This window comes from Maylandia zebra, linkage group LG13 (assembly GCF_041146795.1).
Source record: "Maylandia zebra isolate NMK-2024a linkage group LG13, Mzebra_GT3a, whole genome shotgun sequence".
Lineage (NCBI taxonomy): Eukaryota > Metazoa > Chordata > Actinopteri > Cichliformes > Cichlidae > Maylandia > Maylandia zebra.
Genome location: NC_135179.1, coordinates 28,296,477 through 28,321,031, shown reverse-complemented (window position 1 = coordinate 28,321,031; position 24,555 = coordinate 28,296,477). Strand labels below are relative to the sequence as shown.

At 42.2% G+C, this 24,555-nt stretch overlaps 3 protein-coding genes across 6 annotated transcripts in view; 2 read left to right on the top strand and 1 right to left on the bottom strand.

The window, feature by feature from the left end:
- Positions 1-436, bottom strand: part of stk32c (serine/threonine kinase 32C) — a 111,598-nt gene extending 111,162 nt beyond the window's left edge. The window contains exon 1 of the mRNA XM_004554567.3: positions 310-436. The gene's annotated coding sequence lies outside the window, so the exon portion shown is untranslated. The remainder of the gene's footprint in view (positions 1-309) is intronic.
- LOC101473339 (leucine-rich repeat-containing protein 27) lies at positions 339-7,644 on the top strand. Its single transcript, XM_004554568.5, has 10 exons — positions 339-551; positions 671-801; positions 1,229-1,287; positions 1,778-1,930; positions 2,711-2,906; positions 5,845-5,985; positions 6,078-6,183; positions 6,681-6,760; positions 7,237-7,357; positions 7,446-7,644. The coding sequence occupies exons 1-10, from the start codon at positions 339-341 to the stop codon at positions 7,557-7,559; spliced, it is 1,314 nt and encodes a 437-aa protein (XP_004554625.2). The 3' UTR covers positions 7,560-7,644.
- Positions 7,612-24,555, top strand: part of pwwp2b (PWWP domain containing 2B) — a 41,649-nt gene continuing 24,705 nt past the window's right edge. Inside the window, exons 1-4 of one of the 4 annotated variants that reach the window (XM_076891916.1) lie at positions 7,612-7,671; positions 8,369-8,698; positions 10,857-12,585; positions 15,652-17,879. In XM_076891916.1, the coding sequence (XP_076748031.1) occupies positions 8,559-8,698; positions 10,857-12,585 (1,869 nt within the window). In that variant the 5' untranslated portion in view covers positions 7,612-7,671; positions 8,369-8,558 and the 3' untranslated portion in view covers positions 15,652-17,879. The other 3 variants (XM_014414384.4, XM_076891915.1, XM_076891917.1) reach the window with 3 other exon arrangements.

Sequence of the window (24,555 nt, the reverse complement as noted above, 5' to 3'; positions counted from 1 at the left end):
CATAACATTTTTCAGTTTCGTAGTTTTTTCCGACCTATAAAGTGTTTGTTTTTAGATAACACTGAGCCGTGTTCACATTGGTAGTAGTGCTGAAATAGCAGGTAAGCTAACACAGTTATTGAACAGTTACATAATGGTGGGCTAATGTTGTCCTTTAGTTAGTTAGTTAGTTAGTTAGTTAGTTAGTTAGCTCGTACCCAAGTTAGACGACGTCTCTTCATTTATTTAAAACTTTGACGGTTTTGTCTTTTACAGACAAACAACAAGAAATTTCTCTGCCAAAAAGACACTCGTGTATTTTGAGTATACCAGTAAAGCGTCTCGGCCTCCTTTGTGCAATGACTTCCCCGGAGAAGGAGGCTGAGCTTCCTGGTGCGCAGCTTAGCTTTGTCTTTGGGAGCAGTGTTGTCAGAGCGCCGATCCCCCGCACTCCTCCCGAGGATGCCGATCCACAGGAGCCCGCTGAATGTTATTCAACAGAGACGCTATGTCTGAGCAGATCTCAGCTGAAACATGTTCCAGACAGTCCTTTGAGAAATAGCAAGCTAAAGGTCAGTGTGGACTCTAAACACACACCAGCTACATGATGTATGCTCCAGTGGCTTTCAAGCAGAAGAAAAAACGTTTCTACCACTGCATCATTACTAACTGCTCCCTCTGTCATCTTCAGTATTTGAGTCTTGAAGGCAACCAGATATGCAGTATTCCAGGCTCCGTGTTTATCAGCTTGCCCAACCTACTGTGGTTAGATCTCAGGAAAAACCTAATTGAGTCACTCCCACCTGAAATTGGCTTGCACAGGTACTGTATGCAACATTTAAAAAAAACAAAAAAAAATATAGACCAGTCTAATGTGCACGTGTTCATTTGAACTTATCTGGACAACTTTGATCTTACAATTTACTCTTAAACCAAGGCATAGGCCTCTATGGGACTATAAGAATGTCATGTTTTAGAGCATTTTCTGATCACTGTTAACATTTCAAAGCTATTAACATAAGTTGAACACTTTATGATAAGCACACAAGTGCTACAGTTGTAAATCTAAATGTAGCGAAATGAGATTCCCAGGCCCTAAAAAGCATTTCAGGATATTTATACAATATGACTGTAGAGTGGCCTGTACACTTTCCTCCTGTCCGTGTATTCAAGTTTAAGAGCAAAGATGCTTTCTGACGAAGGCCTAACCCCTTCAAACAGTTCATAATCTGTCTTTTTATGGATGTAGGTGCTTGAAAACACTGCTCTTAGAAGGGAATCCTATCTCTGAACTTCCACCTGAACTGGGTGAGTGGTCCCTCCTTATCAAAAAAAAGTTGTAATTTTCAGAAAGGAAGTTATACATATTGACATGTGAATTACATGTATGCAGTAACTACAGGATTTTAAAGGGGACCTGTTTTGCTTGTTTAAAGCTACGCAGTTTAATTCCTTGGACTCCACTAGTGTCGTTTTGCATGATTCACAGTTCAAAGTAATCATTATTTATTTTACACTGGGTCACTGAACAGCTCTTTGTTGATCATTTGTCCTAAATAAACAGTTTTTTTGTTTGTTTGTTTGTTTTGGGGCGTGTTATCGTCCACTTACACTCAAAGAATAAGTATTTCAATGAACATAAAAATTCATGGACATAAAAATTCATGGACATGACAGAAAATAAAGACACACATAATGGATCTCTTTTAACAGGTAGCTGGTACATTATGAGTAATGTAAGCCTCTTCATTATTCAGTGTACGTCTTTATGAATGAGTCATTATTTGCCTTTTTGCAGGAAATGTGATTAGCCTCAAAGGTCTGAACCTAAGGGACTGCCCAATCCACTTTCCTCCACAAGAGATTGTGCAGCAGGGACTCCAGTCCATCCTCCAGTACCTGAGGAGTGCTCTGGCTCACCGGCCAGTCAGCACAAGGAAGAACCCTCCAGGTGAGTCAAAGGCACTTTACCTTTGAACAACACAAGCAGCATGCACGTGCATCCTAGCCATCTGCTCTTTTTGTCAAAGGCAGGACAGCGCGTTCACAAAAATAGCTCCTTGCCCTGGTACCGCTTCTCTAGTGTGACTCCTGTTCCCTTGGAGACGGCGCGTGCAGCTCAGCCGACTCCCCACCACCACCACCACCACCACCACCATCATGCGCCTCCTCCCTTTTCACTGTTCCAGCTCTGTAATATTTTTAGCCCGATGGAAATGATCGATAACCTGTTGGCTCTAATCAGGAGCTCTCTGTCACTAAGCCCTGTCTGGAGATAATCACTGTGAGAAGGCTGAAACAGGAGAGGCTGCTGCTACTGCACAATAAGCAGAGACAGAACCCTCAATCAAATTATTTATCTCCCTGCTTACAAGGTTATTAACAAAGATAGGGTCCCGAGTTTCAGATGTAAATCTCTTCTCATTTAATTGGCCAAGAGAAGGAGTGTAGTGGGTTTGAATTTCCACGCTGTATTGTTATCCACCTTTAGCTGTGTTAAAACTGAACATTTATTCTTGTTAGAAGTTACTTTACTATAAAATGAGTAAAAATTTGTTGGTTACATTCTCCTCCACATTCCACACAGATATTTAAAGGAGTGGATTTACCTGTGTGAATTAGCTTCTTAAATGCCTCCTGCCAGCCACTGCAGCTGCAGACAGTATTGAATGTTGCAGTATCTGTTGCCCCCACACCGCACTAGTAGCTGCCATTGTTGTTTCATTCCTAGAGTTGCCAGCAGTGGAGAAACTCCAGCTGTTAGAGCTGAGGGGTATGGAGGAGCAGGAAGAGTCAGGGGATGTGGAGGAGCTGCAGAGGTTCAAGGAACTCAAGCATCAGTTGATCCTACTGGACAGAGCTGAGCTGGGCTCAATACCACAACGTGATAAAAACCTAAACCCCAAACTTCTCCTTTCTGGCAGGAGGTAAGAAAAGATGTTTGGGTGGGAAAAAATGCCCCATAATGACACAGAGAAAAAATGTGCTTGAAATTCTTGCAAATTTATTTAAAATGAAGAAATGAAAATGTAAATAAGTATTACCAGACTTTTCTCAAAACTTTGTTGAAGCACCTTTTGTAGTGATTACATCCTCAAGTCTTTTTGAGTATGATGCTGAAAGCTTGGTACACCTATTTTTGGGAAGTTTCCCCCATTATTCTTTGCACTCTCTTAGGCTCGATCAGAGTGGATCAGGTTGGATGGGGAGCGTCAGTGCACAGTCATTTTCAGATTGCTATAAAGATGTTCAATCAGGTTTGAGTTTGGTCTGTGGCTTGGCCACTCAAAGGCACTCAAGGAATGGTCCTGAAGTGGTCCTTTGTTATCTTGGCTCTGTGCTTAGGTTCGTTGTCCTCATGGAAGATGAACCTTCGCCCCCAGGTTGTCTTCAAGGATGTCTCTGTAGATTACTGCATTCATCTTTCCCTTGTCCCTGACTAGTCTCCCATATTCTGATGCTGAAAAACATTCCTGCAGCACGATGCTGCCACGACCACACGTCACTGTAGGGATGGTATTGGCCAGTTGATGATCACTGCCTGGTTTCCTCTAGAAATCATGTTTGACATTGAGGCCAAAGAGTTCAGTACCAGTTGTTGTTTTGTTTCTCTTGGTCTGAGAGTCCTTCATGTGCCTTTCAGCAAACTCCAAGTGGGCTGTCATGTGCCTTTTACTGAGGAGCTCTGTCAGAGTAGCCTCCCTGACTAAGGCTCTTCTACCCTGATAGCTCAGATTGGTCAGGTGGCCAGCTCTAGGAAGAGTCCTGGTGGTTCCAAACCTTCCATTTACAGATGATGTAGGCAACTATTCTCACTGGAACCTTCAATGCTGAGCACATTTTTATGGACCCTTCCCCACATCTGTACCTCAATACAATGCCGTCTTGGCCTATAGACAGTTCCTTGGTACTGGGTATGGCTTGGTTTGTGCTTTGACATGCACTGTCAGTTATGGGACCTTGCACAGACAGGTGTGTGCCTTTCCAAATCATGTCCAGACAACTGAATTTACCACAGGTGGACTCCAGCTGTAGAAGCATCTGACAGATGAGCAGTGTAAACAGGGTGCACCTGAGCTCGATGTTGACTGTCATGGCAAAGCCTGTGAATACTTAAGTGCATGTTATATTTGTGTGGGGTTTTTTATTTTTAATACATTCGCAAGAATTTGAAGAAAATGTTTTTCACTTTGTCATATGGAGTATTGTATGTAGAATGTTGAGGTGGAAAATGAATTAAATTAATTTTGGAATAAGGCTGTAACATGAAAACATGTTGAACAAGGCTGTAAATCTTTCTGGGTGCATTGTATGTGCTTATTTATTTATTTTTTTCAAAGAGTTAGCAGAGAAGGTTGGTACCTGTGTAAGATTTGTAAATTACCTATGAGGCTAGAGCCAACAGAGAGTTTCTTCTAGCAAAGAGCAAGAAACAGACGGAATCACAATGGTTCTCTCCAAAGGTTTAAATCTCGGCCTTCCACAATTAGCTCATGAACTAATTGATAGAAATTCACATTTTTCTGGTTATTTACTCTTAAATATCTCTTGGATTAGTTCTGTAGAAGTCATATACTCTGTCCAGGGAGTACCATGCCTCTTGAAAGCTGGGATAGGTTTCAGAGATGTCTCTCTTGGCTCTTAAGCCCTATAACCTTCTGCATTCTTCTCTGGTTGCACGATAATAGTCACATACAACCGGCTTGTAAAATAGCTTATTGTCTCATTACGCTATAGTTTTTAAACAGATATAACATGATAACTAGTGGACTTTGGTCCTGCTGCTCCATGTATTAGTGGAGGACATTGCTAACTTAGCTGTTTCCAGTCTTTATACTACTCCTGATGTTAACTGGCTGATGTGTTCATCCATGTATCCATGTAATGAATCCATTAGGCACATTTCTCTTTCTATGTTTATTCTCAGACTGAACTCAAGTAGCCTTTTATCATTCGCAACTCAAAGTAATCCTTGTTTATCTTAGTTTATCCTCTGAAAACAAAACTTTTTTAGCTCTCTTCTCCCTCCCTTTTCTTCTAATTGGCTGCTCCCCAAAAACAGCCATGCCCACTCAATGACATCAGAGTAGAAAAACATCCTGAAACAGATTGTTCAGAACAGTCTGGTTCACAGGAATGAATTACATATGCACTGACCTCATTATTTGAAAATTTGGCCATGTTTAAAATGAACATCTACCACTTAAACAGTTTAATAAAACATACCAGGGTTCAATTTAATTGTCAAATAAGACAGGAGTATTGATATTTCCCTCCAACTCCATACACTAGAAACTAAACACATGCAAAATGTCACACTGTTGTTTCATAAGAGGGATGAAACATATGCATTGGACATGCATTTGTTAAATATTTTCATTGAGATTTTAAAACTTCATGCATCTAATTAATTGTACCTTTGTTTTTGTATAATGTACCCAGATAGCAAATATCTGTTGGGGCCAAGTCATTTTCAACTACTCAATTATCAAAGGTAAAATTTAAATCTGAATTATTATGGTCAATACTGAGGTTTTTTTTTTAACGAGATTATTCATAGACTTTGGAAACAGTTGAGCTGGAAAACTAATGTGAAGTTGAGGCTTTAAGGGAGCAACTGCTGTAAAACTGAGAGCATCTTTAATAATCACTTAATCTCAGTTACCATTATAACATTATTTTACTCCTTGACCCTCCGTGGAGTGGAGGGCAGAGTTTGTGGCCGTGTGCTTTGTAAAATTATGGCAAAACAACTTTTTAATATCATTCTCTGTGGAGGAAACCAGGTGATAAAAATCTAAGCTGAGAGCCCAGAGCTCAGACGAGCCATAAATATGAAGCAGTTTGTTTGAATTTATTCTTCAGAAAAAAGACAGCCACCAAGGCCGGCATGATTCCCCAGCTCCCCCTTTTTGACTCGCCTCCTTGGAAGAGGCCAGAGGAAAGGAAGCAGGCTGCAATGAAGGAGTTGAACGAGAAGAAGGCTATTCTCGAGCAGAAGAGAAAGTGAGCAGATTTCGGCCTGGAGAACAAGAGTTGTTTTGGGTTTTTTGTCTCTGATCTGTTACAGAGTGTATTGTTATCTGACTCTCCTGTAGAAGCCAAGTGTCTCTTCAGAAGTGCTGCACACAAGCCAGAATCTCACAAGACAAGAAAATGTCTGAGCACAAAGAGAAGAAGCATGAAAGACAAAAAAGGCGTGAGGTTTGTGTGTGCTTGGGTTTTCAGCTGTCATCCTGCTCACCACCAGAGGGCACTAGAGCACCACCTCTGACACACTGGTTAAAGGAGAGAGGCATAGATATATTGCCATTAAATGAATCATTTTGATGTGAGTGAATGGGTTTTCAGACAGTAGCACCACCATGGTGGTGATGAGACAGCAACAGTTTCCACTGGCGGTAATGGAGCATGCTGGAGGAGCCATCAGTGCTGATATACACAGGGAGACACATTATAAATCTATCATTTGACTTTCAGCTCCATTTTCATACATATATATATAGTGGAGAAAGGGTGCCCATTATGTTTGCATGGGATCAGCCCGACATAAGGGAAAATTTATTGTAAAGGAAAAAAGTCTTTTTTCTTTTTTTTAACTGAACACAGTGCAGCCACAGGCTACATCTTTGTATGATGCATTGCAAGAGTTGTATCGCTTCACAGGTAAATGTAACAAGTACTTCCTTACCCTGTTTCAGGAAGCAGAAGTAGATTCAAAACCTGGTTTTGAGGACAGCAGTGGTGCTCCTCGGACATCTGGCAGGTGTGAAGGGGACAGGTAATGACAAGCTCTGGGTCTGCTGTTAGTTCTGCCAGTATACCTCTAAGCTTTAACAGTGACTGCATTTGTCTCTGTGAAGAGTACTTGTCCTACTTGTGGTTTAAACTTATAATCATCTCATCAATGAGCCTAACGAGAACTCCACAAGTACCCACTAAATGGCATTTTGCATGGTTTAGCAGATGCGAGTTCTGCTACTAAAGATGTAAAGCTAGAGACACCTAGTGGACAAAGACAGACTGCACACATTATAGAACATAAGCAGATTTCTTTGTTCCTTTTAAACAATGTTATGTTTTTGCAAAAACAGATAAACCAGGTAAGACAGTGCCACTTTTCTTATTTTATTTTTACTGATACAAGGAAACAGAGAAAGTAACCCTTTGGGTTATATCTGTAAAGGCTATAATACTTAAACACCTGTATAGTGTTGTATATATAGATTTTGACCTTTGAACTGCACGGCCCTAAAGATCGGCCCGGGACCTGGAACGGCAGATTTGTGCCCGTGCCGAGAAGATACAGGAGAGGTGCAGGAATCCCAGGGGCACAACAAGCGAGCAGATGGCAGCAGCGATGGAGGATGTGGAAGAGGTCTGACGTATAATTCCCATTCATTGTGCAACTCATTATATAGGTTAATATAGATTATTGATCTAAACTCCACTTTTCTGACTGACAGATGAGGAAGTTACAGATGCAGCTCCTGGAGAGGAAGAGAACTCAAGGACGAGATCTTGAAAAAACTTTCATGATCTTTACTGGGGACACCTGGCCTGGTTTCCTTGATAAGTGACAGAGACTACACACCTGCTGTTTGAGTTTTTGTGATATTTAATTGATATGGAAATAAATCAATAAAGCGACTAAATCCTTTTGAATCATATTGTGTTGCACAAGTCTATAAGGTAAACATTTCAAATCCTAACTTGGCAAGGGAGTGTTTAGAAAGTTTCCAGTTCACAGCTGGTGTGTTTCTATTTTTCTTTTAACTTCTGCAAGATGCTCTCTCCACTAAGCAAAGTAATCATGTTAACTTTAACTTACATAAAATAAATACTTTATTGTGTCAAAATAAGCTTTTCAGAAAAAGCGTTATTGGCTCACCGGGCATGTATTACCTACATGCAGAGTAAATTAAGCCAGTCTTAAAATAGATCATTTTAAAGGGGAACTCGACGTTTTTAGCTCCAAATAGATAATAATATCCTCATTAATGTAATTTACAACAAGATACATTAAAGTAAAGTGGCAGGTTTTTGTCAAATAGCACATTAAATGTTTTATTTATTTGTGTGCGTGTGTGACATTATATATAATCGTTGTCAGCTGGCTCTGCATCTTGTGATTATTATTTAATTGCCATTTTTGTCATCATCAGTTTTAATTTTTGATTACATATTATTTTAAAATGCTTGTATGCGTTTTCAGTTTTCATGTGTAATTGTGGTATTTGTTTTGAAGACGGACGCCATAAACCTGCTGCTGAGTTTAAAAGAGGGGGGAAAAAAGCGAAAAGTGCCGGGGTAATGAATGGCATCAAGCAGTACAAAGTGAGACAGAGAAAGGGTAGGCCTTGTCTTGAGAGATTTTCTGCTCCTGTAGCACAGAGAGCGTGATGTCAGCGGTGGCAGTACTGTTGTAATTGACTTGGTGGGGGTGATGGCGTCATTTTATGCCCTGGTGTAGCCTCCTGCTCCAATAGCGAAGGGGAGACGGATCTTTGGCCGACGCGACCGTGGCTCCCTTGGCCGGGATCGAGCACCGCCGAGCCGGACAACTCACCCCGGGAAACATGGAGGCTGTGGCCGAGGAGCTGCGGGCCGGCTCTCGGGTACCTGTCACTATCGATCAAATAGTTAACGATACACTGGTGGTGACGCTGACCTATCGAGAAAGGATCTACACGGGGATTTTACTCGATTGCAACAAAAAGTGAGCACTATTTTTTCTAAACTTCTTTTATATATTATCGTCTAAAAATTATTTGCTAAATACTGCTAACGGCTAATTTACCTTGGATGCTAAGTCAAAGCTAACTATTAGCGACCTAGGCCTTTATACAAAAGGCTTGCAGGTTATTGTAGCTGACAAGGTGGCTATCTGCTAGCTTCTCGGCTAATGTTAAAGTGATGTCATTTTTGCCTATAATAAGACGGCGAAATACTCGATTTTACGATGGAGGAAAACTATATAAAGGCATTAGCCCAGCCTGTAGAGACTGTTAGTGACTTCTGTTGAAAAATATCTACTGTCAGTGGGTTCAGCTATAGCTTATTGTTAGCCTAATCAAGGGAAGAGCAGCTAAAGCGAATCCAGTAAAATAGCCAGGCCTTAGCTACACACTATTTATTTTTATCTGTTTTATTATCATGCAATTGTACAGAAATGTGAATGTGCACTAGTTTTGTAGGCAAATGTCTGAGTACAGTAAACTGAAATTTATTCAAAGGCAGCAACATTATAACCTGTCATTTCTGACTAGCAGAAACAATAGAAAATTATTAAAATACATTTGAATGATCACAACTGTGTCTCATTTTCGGTAAATCAAGCTTTGGTCTTATCTGTGTCCATCTTAGCCTCTGACAAAGCAAAACATAAAAAATGGGGCTATTGATAGAAAGCACATTCTGTTCAAAAGAGAACCATACAAGTATAATTTGACATGTACCAGTGTCATGTCTTATCAGGCCCTCTTGTTGTGTGTCACATGTATAAGCCTTGTGTTCCTCCTGGTGCTGTGCACCTTAAAAGCCACTGGCTTTAGGCTATTTATAGACGAGCAGAATCAGAACCTGACCAGCTTTTCCCCTTAGTATGCTTAGATGGTTTTTCGTGCAAGAGCTCATGCTGTACTGAAAATAACCCACCCAAATGGGAAAAGGTCGGCCTTGGAATAACTTAAAATAGGCCTATATTTTAGGCCTTGTCACTGACAAAATTTGACTAATTCCTCCTTTTCAGCTCATGGCAATACACTTCCTGTCATTGTCCGATGCAAACAGATTGTTGCATTATTTTTTTTAATCTTATTGTCTTGCCCTATCATTCTGACAGATCTCCACCACAGCATGAAAAGACAACAGTGTGGTGAATCATGCCTGGCCATATTCTGCGTCCTTGTACTGCGCTTAACTATTACTGTGTGTTCCCTACTACATACAGCCTTGTTTGTGCTGCGTCAATCAGAGTAAAGAGTGATATTCAACAGCTATAGGGGCGCATATTTTGTTATGGGAGCCTAAAGCTAAGAGTAACAAGCCTCACCAGGAGACTATTATTTGGAGATGCCTGCCAACTACTTCTCTTGGGGAGGAAAGCAGGCTCCCCAAATGTGCACTAATTAATAATCTTGCCGCACATAAGCCCCAAGTAGACACGGATGCAAAAACAAACTGAAATCTCCTGGCTCCTTCCCTACCTCTCTGAATCCCGAGTGATTCATGGGATTGTTTTTGTTCAGTCAGATGTTGGGGAGGAGGGGGTGGTCTCGGGCATCCTGTAGTCTCTTTGTCTGTTGTCTCCTGACTAAGGCAGCACAGCTATGTTACTGTTGCTTGCCAGCCACCTCTCAAAGACTTTCTTGGCAGTTAGGACCTCACTGGACATGTTTGCTGATCCCAGTGTGTTTATAAAAAAAAAAAAAAAAAAAAAGCACACACACACGCAAAAATCACATAAAAATCACTTAGGGAAAATTCAGCAGCACTGTTGCTTCTGTGGCCTGAGGCTGAGGCACAGATAACTGTCTGTCTGCTTGCACAACAAACCCCAACCCCCACATGTTAAGAACCTTCAGCACCCAGGTGACAGGGAGAGTGACATCAATGTCTCGCGTCAAAGTAAAACCAAAACTAGTTATATATGTTTGGTTTTTTTTCGACAATGTGAACATTGTTCTTTTATTGTTTCAGTGCTGTCCTACTTGCCTCAGGTTGTGTCACATGTTAAGGCATATTGTTCTAATGGAGGGGATTGTTGAAGTAAAAATTCTCAGGGTTTAGCACGACTGTATCATCTTTGCTGTATAAAGCTTAACAAGATCCACAGCTATTTATACACTGTTTCTTTTTTCTCTCGTTTATTTTAGGACCGGGCTATTTTGTCTACCAGACTTCACAACAAAACTCGGGGACTGCCAAGAATCTAAACCTGCTTCTGAAATCCAAGAAGTTCTGAGCGAGGACTCGGTTTCCAAATCTCCCAGCCAGGTTTCACACAGACCAAAGGATGAAAACACTCTCCCTGAAAGCAGCATACCTACACCTCCTCTACCCTGCCCCGTTCCCACACCAGTGCCAGCTGGACAGACTCCTTATCCTCCTTATTTTGAAGGAGCCCCCTTCCCCCAGCCCTTATGGGTGCGCCACACCTACAGCCAATGGGTACCTCAACCCCCTCCACGACCAATCAAGAGAAAGAAGAGGCGAACGCGAGAGCCCGGCCGTATGACCATAAGTACTATCCGTCTGCGGCCTCGGCAGGTACTGTGTGAAAAGTGCAAGAACACGCTAAATAGTGACGAGGACAGCAAAGATGGCATGAGCAACACCAAGACCTCTAGAAAAGAAAATTCACTACAAAGTGACGATGACGGCTACGACAAGGATACTCCTAATAAGTTGTCAAGAAAAGAGGACACAGTCACAGCCAAGGACACTAAAAGACGGGAAAATGGCACCAGCCTTGATAGTAAGCGTCTCAGAAAGGACAAAAGGTGCGAGGCTGATGGGGAGAAGTACCCTGGAACTGATGTTATTCCACACAGTCCCGTCATAAAGATCTCCTACAGCACTCCACAGGGCAAGGGGGAGGTTATGAAGATCCCGGCGCGAGTCCACGGTTCAGTCAAACCATTCTGCCCCAAACAGCTGGTGCAGAATGGCGTGGGGGAAAACGACAAGGCAACTTCTGATGCCACCAAGGAACAGCGGCACATTCTAGATGCCACAAGGTCTGGCCTCACTGTGTCCATTCCCAAACTCAAACTAACAAGACCTTTTGCAAATGTAGGTCAGGACACACCTTCTCCAAAGATCCGTTTGAGACCCCCTCAGAGGGACACTGAGGAGAGCGTGGTTGAGTATGATGCGGAACTTCTTGGAGGCACCAGGAGACGGAGCCCTAGGGGGCCCGGGCCGTGCCTCCCACACTCCGAAGACTCAGGAGAAGGCAAGAACTCTCTGGAATTGTGGTCAGGGAGTTCAGGTGAGGAGGTGGATCGCGGCCACAGCGACCTCACCCTTCTCATTAACTTCCGTAAACGTAAAGCGGATTCTTCTAGTTTGTCGGTGTGCAGTAGCGACAGCCTGGATGAGTCAAAGTCCTTCAGCTCGGACGGCACCTCACCAGAGCTGTGCGATCTGGCGCCTGGTGAAGACCTCTCTGTAACCTCATCTTCTGTACCTTCACGGGACGACTGCAAGACGGTGCCGCCTCTCACAGTGCGGCTTCACACCCGCAGCATGACAAAGTGTGTGACAGAAGAAGGTCACGCCATAGCGGTGGGTGACATCGTGTGGGGGAAAATCCACGGCTTCCCCTGGTGGCCCGCACGCGTCCTGAGCATCAGCGGCACTCGCAAGCAGGAGACAGCCAGTTGCGAGGCCCAGTGGCCCCAAGCCAAGGTGGCGTGGTTCGGTTCACCCACAACCTCCCAGCTTTCTGTTGCCAAACTGTCGCCCTTCAGAGAGCTCTTCAGGTCCCGCTTCAACCGGAAGAAGAAAGGGATGTACCGGAGAGCTATCCTGGAGGCAGCCAAGGCCGTGGGTCACATGAGCCCGGAGATTACGTCACTGCTTTCTCACTGCGACACGTAGGTGAGTTCATAGCACTTACATGTGCCTGTATCACTTCTATGACTATGTTGGGCAAAGGGGTATACTATAAACTAGAGCTGGGCGATATGAGATTTTTTCATATCACGATATGTTTTTTTCATTTCAGGCGATAACGATATCTATCACGATATAAGCCAAATAACTATATTTGTAAGATTTAAATGTGCCGTTGCTCACAAGTAAAATGTGAAATAATCAGCAGCTTGTTTTTATTTAAGTATTTATTTCCCATAATAAGTTCAACAGGGTAGATGTACTTAAGGAACATGAGACTTTTTCAGATAAATAAAGGCAAATATTGCAAACTACACAAAAGGCAGCCGCTAAAGCGTTTAAGTTTCAAAATAGAACAAACGAAACAGACTAAATTGTCAATTCCACTTAGAAACAAAATATTAATTCTAAAAATAAATCTTAGTTTGTTTTACAGAAGAACAGACAAAACTGACTAACTTTTGTCAATATCAAATAAACTGAGAACTAAAAGGAAATTCTCAATCTCTCCTTGTTGTATAGCTTAGCTTTTCAAACAGTTTTAACAGTTACTTTAGTCTGACAAATGACGAATTAGCGCTTCCAGTCAGAGACTGAGGCTACGTACACGGGTATTTTTGAAAACAGAGATTTTCCGTTTTCGTTTTAAAAAATAATCCCGTCCACACGTAAAGGCAGAAATGAAGGAAAACGCTGCTATGAACATGCCAAAGCAGCAGGTGGCGCTAGATTCCTAACCGTGCAGAAATGTTGGCCAATCAGAAGTCTAGAAGCCTCGGTGGGAAAAAGTAAACAAAGCTGCGGCATAGAAGCAGAACCGAGTCGTGTGTGTGTGTGTGTGTGTGTGTGTGTGTGGAGGGACAGTAACTGTGTGTATATGTAAGCATTTAAACACTGCAGAGAGTAGAATTAACAGTATTGTAGAAATTCATTTTACCGAAACAATAACGTGGTGCACAGTGTGACGCATGCACCAGTTTATTGTATTTCCAGACTTGCTTTCGGCACAATTTACAGTGCACGCTACTCTGTTTTTTGTCAGACTTGAAATAGCCGAAATACCTTCACACTACGGAACTTCTATGGCTCTTCCGTTCGACAATCTCTCCGGCATTGGAACCATCATCTGTTTTCTCTTCGGTCACGCTCAGTTGATTTTTCTAGTCGGCACACTCATTTCCTCCATTACGCGCTGGCTCCATTACCCGCTGGCTGCTTCCCAAACAAACACACGTGCGGCTTGGCACTTGTGCTGTACGTAACAAGTCACGCGACGTGACGCTGCGGCTGTGATTGGTTCGGCTCTGCGCTACTTAATTTGGATTGGCTGACCTTTTTTTTTTCTTTTTTCTTAAGAGGACAAGAGCGGCGAGGTCTATCGCGATAGCTTAATTTCTCTATCGAGTAAAAGTTATATCGCGATACATATCGTTATCGTTCTATCGCCCAGCTCTACTATAAACATAGAATATTACAGAAATCGTTACCGATCACCTGCATTTTTTTCAAACAATGTCTACATGGTAGATGAAGGAAATGCTTTAAGTGAACCTAAGAAGATAATACAAGCAGCCAGTTGGTGTTGTCGTTGTGTGCTCCCCCACAAAAAAACAAAACCAAAAAACAAGGCCCACACAAACACACGGACCAACACCAACTGGCTGCTTGTATTTTAGATTGTATTTTATTTTTTTAGATGACAAAAAAAAACTCGGTCTAGTCATCAGTGGCCCAACTGGTAGTTTTAATCACAATGATTGACTATGAGAAACAAGTCTGACTCAGCAAGAACAAATTACAGCACAGAGCTGGTGCAGATGAGCAAGAGCTGCCAGTGTAGAAATGTTGGCTGTGCAGACACAATACGGGCTGCATGCATGAGTCAGTTGATTGACAGTAAGTCGGCACGTTTCTCAGTTTTTGGCATTTTCTGTTTTGTTTTTGTTTTTTTAATATGAACCTTTTCTTTCTTAAACTATTAGAAATTGAGTAACTTTGATATTTGCATTGATTCTATGATTTGACACCCCCCCCCCCCCCCCAAAAAAAGCGCACACACCAGAAAGAATGTACAGCCAAGCTAAAAGTGTATGTTTTTAATTTATTTCAATTGTGTCCCTCTTGATTGTATATATTTCTCCTGTTTGCTATTTATTCCTTTATATTTTATGCTGGAGCAGTTAGTATAGAGCCCCACAATTTTGTAGTACACGTGCAATGACAATTGTTAAATATTCCCTGTGCCTCTCCGGCTGTATTCACCAGCTCTTCCCTCAAATATCTGTGAAACCTGTAATTTGATGAGCATGTTAAACTTTAGGGCAGAATGCTGAGCTAAAAGAAAAAGAGCTTGTGCTCCAACCCGCTCTAGTACCAAACACTTTGAGCTGTGTCGTGCCAGCCTCGCTGCATTCACGTCCTGAAACAGGTGCTGTGTTTGAGGCAGCAGAGCAAACATTAACACAAGCTCTAATGAAGGCACAGGCTGTGCGGCTGCCTGTCAACAGGGATGGTTTGTTTAAAAGGCTCATTTCAGAAAAGGACTCGCATCAGGCTGTACTGCTTCAATTCAAGCAATCAGAGTGCATGACCATAAGTTGTTTCTTTTTTTAAAGTCATCTCTTATTTGGTTGTCGTCCAAGTGTGGTGACCTAGCCTGGGTAGCCAAGCAGCAGGTTCCTCAACATACACTCAAATGTTAAATATTGTCTCTGAGTGATAGAAGGGGCAAACAGACCATTTCCAACCCCACTGTTTACTCTGTTACGAGCACAGCAGCCAAGAGGGAATTGGTTATAGCAGAGGATAAACAGTAAGGGGTTAAGGCAAGCCTATATTTGGTGCCTTTTCCAGACCTCATAAAGGAAGCGTTTTTCTTCCTCTGTCAGCTACACAGAGGTTTCACATGACTGATATAACATGTTGAGCACAACACCAAACGCACTGCTGATTCTTGCAGACTCAGTTAAAAATGACCTGCACCGGATGCATGACCTGCCTTGTTTGCTCATTGTCTATCCCCCTTTTGCCTCTCTCTCTTTTTTTGCATAGAGCCTGAGGACTGAAGACAAGTCTCCGAGGTTTTTCTGAATTCTCAGACTATGTCATCAAGACCCAGGAGGGAGTACGTGTGGTTGCCACGGCTACTATTTATACGCCCTCTCATTTTTTATTTTATTTTCTTTTTTCTCACAAGGCTGGTGGAAAATGGCCGCCAAGGTGGAGTGTTCTTGAGACCGGATAAGGGAGCAAAAAATATAAAGGCCTGGCATCTCATGGTCTTCTTTGAACTATAAACTATTCCTCCTTTTTTTTTTTTTTTTTTTTTTTTCCTTTCCTAGATTTAATCATATTTCAATAGAGCCGAATAACAACACTACAAGGACCTGAATGTATTTATTGTCTGTAATGTTTTATTATGATCCAGTAAGTTCACCCTTTCTACTACAGTCTCGCAAAAACCTCCCAATCTGCTGCTGTCATTATCGCGGGCCTTGCCGCCGTCGTCGTTTGGCTCCAAGGTTTCCCTCCTCCAGCCAAGAAGGCTCCCCCTCCTCTTCCTCCTTCATCCCTCGGACACAAGTTTAAAAAGGAAAAAAAGTCTTACCCCAAAACCTCTTTTCCTCTGAAAATGTGAACAGCTCCATCCAGAGACAGTAGTGACTGTTTCCAGCTAGCGATCACAGTGTTTCATCCTCGTAGCCTTCCGCGACATTAGTTGGATTTGTGGATGTATTTATACTGAACTCTGTTCCTCTCCTGATTCATGTCGTGTCTCTTTTCCATTTCATTTTCTAACGTTACGAGTGTCATGTCGGCGTACTCTACCCCTCCCAACGCTTTTGTTTTTTTTGCTTGTTTTTTTTCCCTGAGAACCATTATTAATTATTTAAAAGTGTCACGTTTAAGAAAAAAAAAAGCACTTTATCTGTACCTTGGTGGCCTGCTGTAAGCTCACTGTCTGAAACACTATTGCGAGATACAGCCCTGTTAGGCTGCAGGGGAATTCAAAAGTCTTTGTGGTTGACTATCCATGGCCTTGGAGATACAAAACAACTTTTTTTTTTTTTTTTGTCTTTTTAGTCGTACAATTTCGGGGACACCAGACACAGATGGTTGTGTACACTGTATTCTCGCATTTTGACTTGGGTGCGTTTCTCTCTCACTACAAAAAAAATTCTCCATGTTTTAACATTATCCACTGGATAAACATGGACGAACAAGCGCGTCAGAAGTCCCCTATGCATTATCAGTTAAAGCTTTATGAGTGACTTTGGGAGAAGAAGAAAAAATAACATGCTGTAAGAATACTGTGAATTCAACTGCTGAGTGTGCTGAAGATAAAAGGAAAAAAACCTGCTTGCTACTAGTTGGAGCAGTTATATTGAGACATCAGGCAAAAGCAGACAGACTGCGCCGCTGACCTTTAGTGACCTTTTGTGTTGAAAGCAGCACAGTTGGATTTAGAGGGGAAGGGAGGGAAAGGCGAGGCAGCCCTGTCGGTGTTTAAAAACGTAACTTAACGTTGCGCGCAGTCACACTCAGCAGACCGGTCCGTCTGCTTTCTGTCCGCCTGGAAACTGTTCGTTCCCATCGAGGCTTGCTGTCAGCGAAGCGTATTTTTAAAGGGGAGCAGTTTAATGCACTCTTCTTTCTTCTTTTTTTTTTTTGATAATCTGCAGTTTGACGGTTTGTAGTCAAGCGCAGCTAGGTCCCAGGCAGCCTTACAGTTTAAGAGTCTATACGTACGTATGCCTGAGAGGGGAAGTGGTCGACAGGATTTTTCCCCACATATGAGCAACATGGCTGTCTACTGTTGCCCACGTTGGTCAATAATATTAGCTACTTTTTTTTTTTTTTTTTTACATGTACTGTACATAAAATAAAATATACAAGCAATACTTGTCACTTTGTCATTGATGATCAAAAGGGCTCCTGTTTTTGTGGTACCTCATGTTATTGCAGTCCATTAATTGACTTCAGAAGTGCAGGAGTGACGTCTGATGATATTGTAGCAATATTATCAGAGTTATTTCAGCTTGAGGCTTGAAAGTTTAGACAAAATTCCCTTGATCTGATAAGTGTTTTGTGGGAAAGTGTGTGACTCTTGTTAAGTCGGATGCTAGAGTCTTTTTATATCTCGCGGGATTGGTCCTATATTTCAGTCCTTTGTTGTTGTTGTTTTGTTTTGTTTTAAGCTGGCTCAAATCCAGTGTGCATCAACCAGCTTGTTGTCTCGAGGAAAAAACACAAAGTTCAATAAAAGTGTTTTAAGTTTTTATTGATTTATAAAATGATTTGCTTTCAGTTTGTTACAAAGTGGAGTCCAAAACTGCACCGATGAAGTTAAACGTGCACAGAGGCAGAGACTAAATTTCAATATTCACGCGTGAGGGTTCACAGGGTTCACGCGGATTTCCTTATTATGAAAAGCAGAATCGATGATTTGTCTTAACACGTATTAAACAGAACCAGCGGGTTTCCGTCATGTTCTTTCGTCCAATTTCACACCTCCTGAGAGGCCTGCTAGTAATTTGATCTTTTCCTTTAAAGCTCAGTTTTGTGGGTTGAAGGAACTGTGCAGTTTATTCATTTAGTTCAGCAAAGTTGAAATTTTGCAGCAGTCTGAAAATTAAGAATACATTTAATAAGTAATGACTAGTCAACACAGTTCCTATATGACCTTTCATGGTGCATATACTGCTGGTATGTGAAGGGCAAAAGGTGAATGTATTGCTTCTGTTCTATATAGTAATATATTCATCAGCACAACTGTAACCAGTATACAGTGAATAGGAAGCAGAAGTAAGTGGATGGATGGGTTATGGCTTCTATCCCCTGGCATCCATTGTTCAGTGTGTCAGATTTACATGTTTCAAAGAATAGCTTGACATTGTGTGAAATCAGAAGATTCATAACTACATCTATGTCCAGCTGCTGCTCTTAATATTTCTGAGCTGTCAGCCTCAACAAGGCCTCAGTTCTGTTTCAGGTTGGAACTCGACAGCCTATCTGTAGATTCCTCTGTGGTCTCTGCTCAGGTTTGGCAACACCTTGCGCTGCTAAAATTGGTTTTACAGCCTTTGGTTTGTTCTTGTTTTTCTCCTCGTGTAACATAGGAGTAATTTCAAACCCGTTCAAACCCCTGAAAATAAACTGAGGCTTGTGTAAGGTTTGAGTGGAAAGACATGTAATGCCTGGATGGTTAAACTTTAAACACTGTCTTATTGATGGGCTCTCTCTGCGCTGTCCTCAGTCTTCCTTCCTGTCTGCCCTCCTCAGTTATTATCATATGATGCCTGTTTAATTTAGAGCCTCCATGTCATAAATAGGAGGATTTAAGTATGTTTGTTGCATAACTAGTGCGGGCGGGTCACCTCACATTGACCAGCCTATCTCCTGATCAGATCATTTTACTATAGAGGATCAGCTGTACATGTCCCTTCCCCCCCACGCCTGCTCTTATTTCATACCTCTAAACTTGCTGTGTCTATTGCCAAACATTTCATAACTCTATTCCCCGGGACCTAAGCACCCTCCAAGTAAACTCACTGACTGAACAAGAAGAGGCCAGAAAAAAATGGTGGGAGGTATGAAACTTCAATTCAAGAAGCAGACTGATGGGTGTTAAAGGTCATTAGCTGCCACGAGACGGAAAATTGCACAAGTGCCTGACAGAGTCCCACAGATCTGCTTTTGACCAGGATTTTGACTCGTACCTGTTCCTTTAAATATACAGTTAATGGACATTTGAATTACTTTATCATATCGACCACAGTCCACTACCCCGTTTGTATTTGTAACTCTAAAAATCACAAAGTAATGCATCATATCCTGTTGGGGGATGTTGGTCAGTCCCACATGCACTGACCCAGTTGGCTGCTGGTGATAGATGAGGGGTTTTTATTTTATTTTTTTTGAGGCATTGTGAAAATCAAACCAATATTTGGTAATTTGTGAGTTTTAGAGACCCCTCTCTCAGCTCCATATTTAAAAGTTGATGTCAGTCTCACCTGACAATGAACAGTCCATTTACCTTTGTAATATATTTTATAGAAAATGTATATTGCAACATTTCTTAATGAACATACGGTTAGGTCCATTGCTATTTGGAAAATTAAAAGTTTATTCTATTTGTTTTTTGTTTAAAAAAATAACAAGAAATGGATTTTAAATCAGGCAAAATGGTTTGAGAGAATTATTATAAAAGTAATTGGACTAACAAGAGGTTTCATGACCAGTTGAGGACTGGTCCCCCATTATTTTTATTCTAAAGTCAGCAGGTAAAGGTGATTCAGTTCAGTTGATTACCAGTGTAGAACTATTTGGTTGCTTTTTACTGATGCAAGTGAAGGAACACATCATTAGGCTGGGGGAAAAAAAACCCTAAAACCCAGGACGGGTCAAATCTACAGTCTGGTACATTCTTGAAAAGCTACAGAATGATCGCAGAATTATTTCCATGGTTAAGGAAAACAATATCCAGCCAAGTCAAGAACTCTCTCGTGCTATTATCAAAGTCTACAATCAAGAGACCGTTTCATGAATGGAAATGCAGAGGGGTTTCAGCAAGGTGGAAATCGGAGGTTAAGAACAAGATTAGAGTTGCCAGAAAACATCAAAAAGGGCCTGCAGAGTTCTGAAATGGAAACAGCTAGGGTTAGTTACTGCTATGTTTCTGTTAAATTAAATTAAGGAATTGAATTGAAACTGAAAGCCTTAATTTCACTCACAAATCCACTGAGTTGGTGTAAACAGGCAACATTACAGAAACTGTGTCATTATAGTGTTTCTCACTTTCTGTCTGACATTCAGTGAGATCGCTCGCTGCTGTTGTCATGCAAAAACAAAGGGTTGGTTGATAATCAAAATCCATCGATTTCTTTTTTAGCAACATGAAACAAAAACATAGAACCCCTAAAACAGAACCCATAAAACCCTTTACCCAAAACCCCGTGGGGTAAAACAGAGGAAACTCTGTTTATTATAGCTGCGGCATCTCTGCTGGCTTTTCAAGTTTGTCTTAAGTCTGCTTTTTCCTGCAGGCAGGTCTGAGGCTGCCTTTGGCTCAGTGGCAGTTGCTTATTGTTGAACTCTGTGCAGGTGAGGCACTAGCGACAAATGCATGCAGGCATTTTTCTGAGCCTTAGCTACACACACATTTCTTTCTGCAAAACGTGTCTAACAAAGATGTGTCTGTTTGCCAGGTGGAACCTGCAGACAGAGCAGCAGTGACCACTGTGGAGAGATTTGACAGGGTGGGGGTGGTTTTCATTGATGTGCAGCCAATATCGCCTTTCAGTGTGGATCACATAGATCTGAATGGGAATATATCTCCTCTAATATATTCACAATTAGCAGTTTGGCATGCATCTTCCAATATTATAGGAATCCTTTTTCTCCAGGATTTGACTGTTCAGGAAAATCCATGTATATAAACACATCCAACATGCCTAACCAGAGTTAAAACTGTACCTGTGGCCCTGAGAACTCAAAGGAAAAACAAAAGCAATCAGCACAAACGTGCATGTGTGCAACTTTGCACATGGGCATCTAACCCTAACTAAACCAGATAAAGAACTGCTGCGCAGCAGTAATGAACATGCCTGAAAATGCATGTGATTCATACCATTACTCACGCCCTGATGACTAATCAGAGTACACATACTGTGTGAGCATGTGTACTCTGTGTACTTGCTGACATGCAACAAATAACTGCAGTAGTGCTAGATGTTAAAATAGCTCCTGTTTAATGCTTATTTGGGTGCTAATCTTTAGTATTTGCATGTTTCTATATTTGATTCTCACTTTTGAGTTCGAAGTATATTCTTGTCATGCTGTCTATGTTGTCTGATTTAGTGAATGCTTTTCTGTCACACCTTTTTAATGTCAAGCTGTGTTAAAAAGCACACAAAATTACGCAACTTTACAGGCTTAGGTTATGAAGGTGTGACTGCCCTAACCACTGCGTTTAATGCCTGTTTTTCACTAACCAGCATTAGTAATTCATTTTTCACTGTGATATATATTGCTAACCGAGCTAGCCAGCTATGGTTAGATTAGCTGATAACCCACCACACCCCCTGACCCTCCTCCCCTCTTGTCCATATGTGGTCATACTTTATTTCAAAAAGACAAAATGGCCAAAGTGCCAGACTCAAAGCTTCAAAACAACAGACCATAAATCAGTGGGATACAGAGTGGTCCGTCTTTATTCTCCAGTTTGAGTGTATTTAAGGTCAGACTGAGTGGCTCCATAGTGTGTAGTAGTTTACACATTCACCCAAGAAGTGCTAGGTCACAAGCCCCTCTAGGGTTGCACCGAGACCGATATCAAGAATAAAAATTAAATTCAGTTTCATTTATATAGTTAAAGATGTACAAGACCGTAGTGCGCCCTGTGACCCTTTATGATCAGAGTGTTGGCTGGCCACCACAAAGCACGAACAGACCCTTCACACAATGGAAATGCGAATGCTGTGATGGTGCCTGGGCCTGACACGATGGGACCACGTCATGAACACCGACATCCGAAAGCGGCTGGGCATCGCGCCAATCACGGAGAAGATGCAAGGAGCGCGACTGCAATGGTATGGGCACGTGGTCAGAAGTGACGAAAACTCGGTGGCAAGAAGCACTGCGACTCAGCCCCCAAGGCTGGCAGACCAAAAAGGCGATGGATGAACCGAGTCAAAGACGAGGTGAAGAAGATCAGCGTCAACCTGAATGACGCCCTTGATCATTCTGAATGGAGGCGGCCTTGCAGAAAAGCGAACCCCTCAGAGCGGGAAAAACACTAGGAGAAAGAAGTTTCGAGTTACGACAGTCACCTCACGAGAAAACCCCAACAATCAAATGTCTCCCCCTACACCCATGAGCAAACACTTGGCGACAGTGGGAAGGAAAAACTACTTTAACAGATAGAAACCTCTGGCTGAACCACACTCAGGGAGGTGCAACCACCGGTTGGGGGTGAGTGGAGGGAGAAATGACAAAATCTGCCAAATCAAACGTACGTAAGGTCAGACTGAATGTTAAGCCTGAAATTGGTGTGGTCCAATCAATGAGCACTCGAATAAGCATTAAACAGCAGTAAAGAGTGTCAGAAGTAAAGCCAGATGGGCCCACTGAGTCCTCACTCCTTGGCTGCAGATTGTTTTTCATTTTTAATGTATTTCAAATTCCAGAGATGAGGTATCTTACTGTTCAATACATTTGAAGATGATTATAATCCAGGAATCTGTTGGGACCACAGCAGGTGTCAACACATCGCAAATTGGTATCAAACTTCTTTACATCCTTGTGCATATTTACATATCTCTGAAGCAGCACTCTGTGTATTTCTAGAGTCTATTGTGAACTATCCTGTGTGATACAATAGCAGGTTTAACATAACCCCAGGACCTCATCTCTATTCAGATGGAGCATGGCAGCACACGGGCACATGAGCCTCAGTCATCTCCCTGCGCTGACTGCACAGATGAAATAGGCTAATTGCATTTAGATTTGCTTATTATGTTCCAAGCAGTTTCACAACCAGAGCAGTTGGGAACAGCGTTCCCCCTGTTATTATGGAAACACGTATACCTACACACATGTGTGTGCTTACACAACAAATGCTGCCTCTCAGTAATCCTCTGTATTTCCTAGACTTTACATAAAACTGCACAATCCATCTACATGTGCCATTTTACCACAGCCTATTTGAAACCCAGCTTTAGACCCTGATTTCCTCCTTTGACTAGCGTGAGCCAACAGTGAGCACATGCTTGTGCAAAGAGTGATCTCCAGTCGCATCATTTTTGCCCTCTCCGTGCACTCATTCCCAGTTTGTGGAACGGTGTGCTGCTCATTCATGCATCAGTGCGATGTAAATCTGGGACAAAAAAAAACAAAAACGCAAGGCACATGGCAGTGGGATGCTGGGTGCAATTACTGCTAATGATATGCCTCCATGCAAGCTGTGGCCATAATTAACTTTGGAGAAAGGCTGGCCTGTCAGAGCTGTGTGTGAGGGGATGTTCGCAGGAGCAGACCCAGAACTTAGAGGCAAGCCTAAGAAAGCAAACCTGCTTTGACATTGTTCAGACAACATGTCTGCTACCGCAGATTAGGCACGCTGGGTGGTCTCGTGCTCGGTAACATGATGCGGATGTTAATGGAATTGTCCTCCGGAACTTAGTGAAAACTTGGGCTTACTCAGGAGAGATTGTGGCAAGGCGTGGTCAGCAAGGAGCAGTGGAAGTGGATGTTGTCTAACGTAGATATCCTTGACAGCAAACAAGGGGGGGGGGGGGGGGTAAAGTAAAAGCAGTCCTTATACTACTACCACTAAAACAAAAATCATGCTAAGGCTTCCATAGAAAGGGGACCTATGAAACAATCCATATGTATTTTACCTTCCCTTGGACTGATTACACAAATAAAAAGTCGACATTTTATGTAACACAGAACACACCTTTGCTCTCAGCACAGATGCAGATGTGTTCTTCTAAATTTACACCCTTGAAAAAATGATAACCATCCTGCCTGACATGTCTTCGGTGTTTATTTGACACGTCCCACCTGTCCCTGGTGCTGCGAGGCAAATGGCATGGTGGTTTCAAAAACAGGCCTTGGCACGTCTCCAGAGCAATGCACAGGAGAGCTGTCGCCTCCTTTGTCCTTGATGCCCCGGAGTCATTTCTCACTTCTGTCATCCGTATCGATGGCCCGGAAAGTTTGCTGGCCAGGCTTTTTCCCCCCCTCTACCTTCTTTAAATTGAGTCGTTTTTATTGATCCAGCTTAATCATTTGGGCTTTGATCACTTCAGTGTCTTATTTGCATTCAGTAGCAGCTTGCCCCTCACTCCGCCCCCCCACTCGGACCTCCTCCTCTGCCTTCAATAAATGGAATAATAAACCGCACATATGGGTAATTTTCTGCAATTTATTTGTGCTTATTTAACTCAAAGG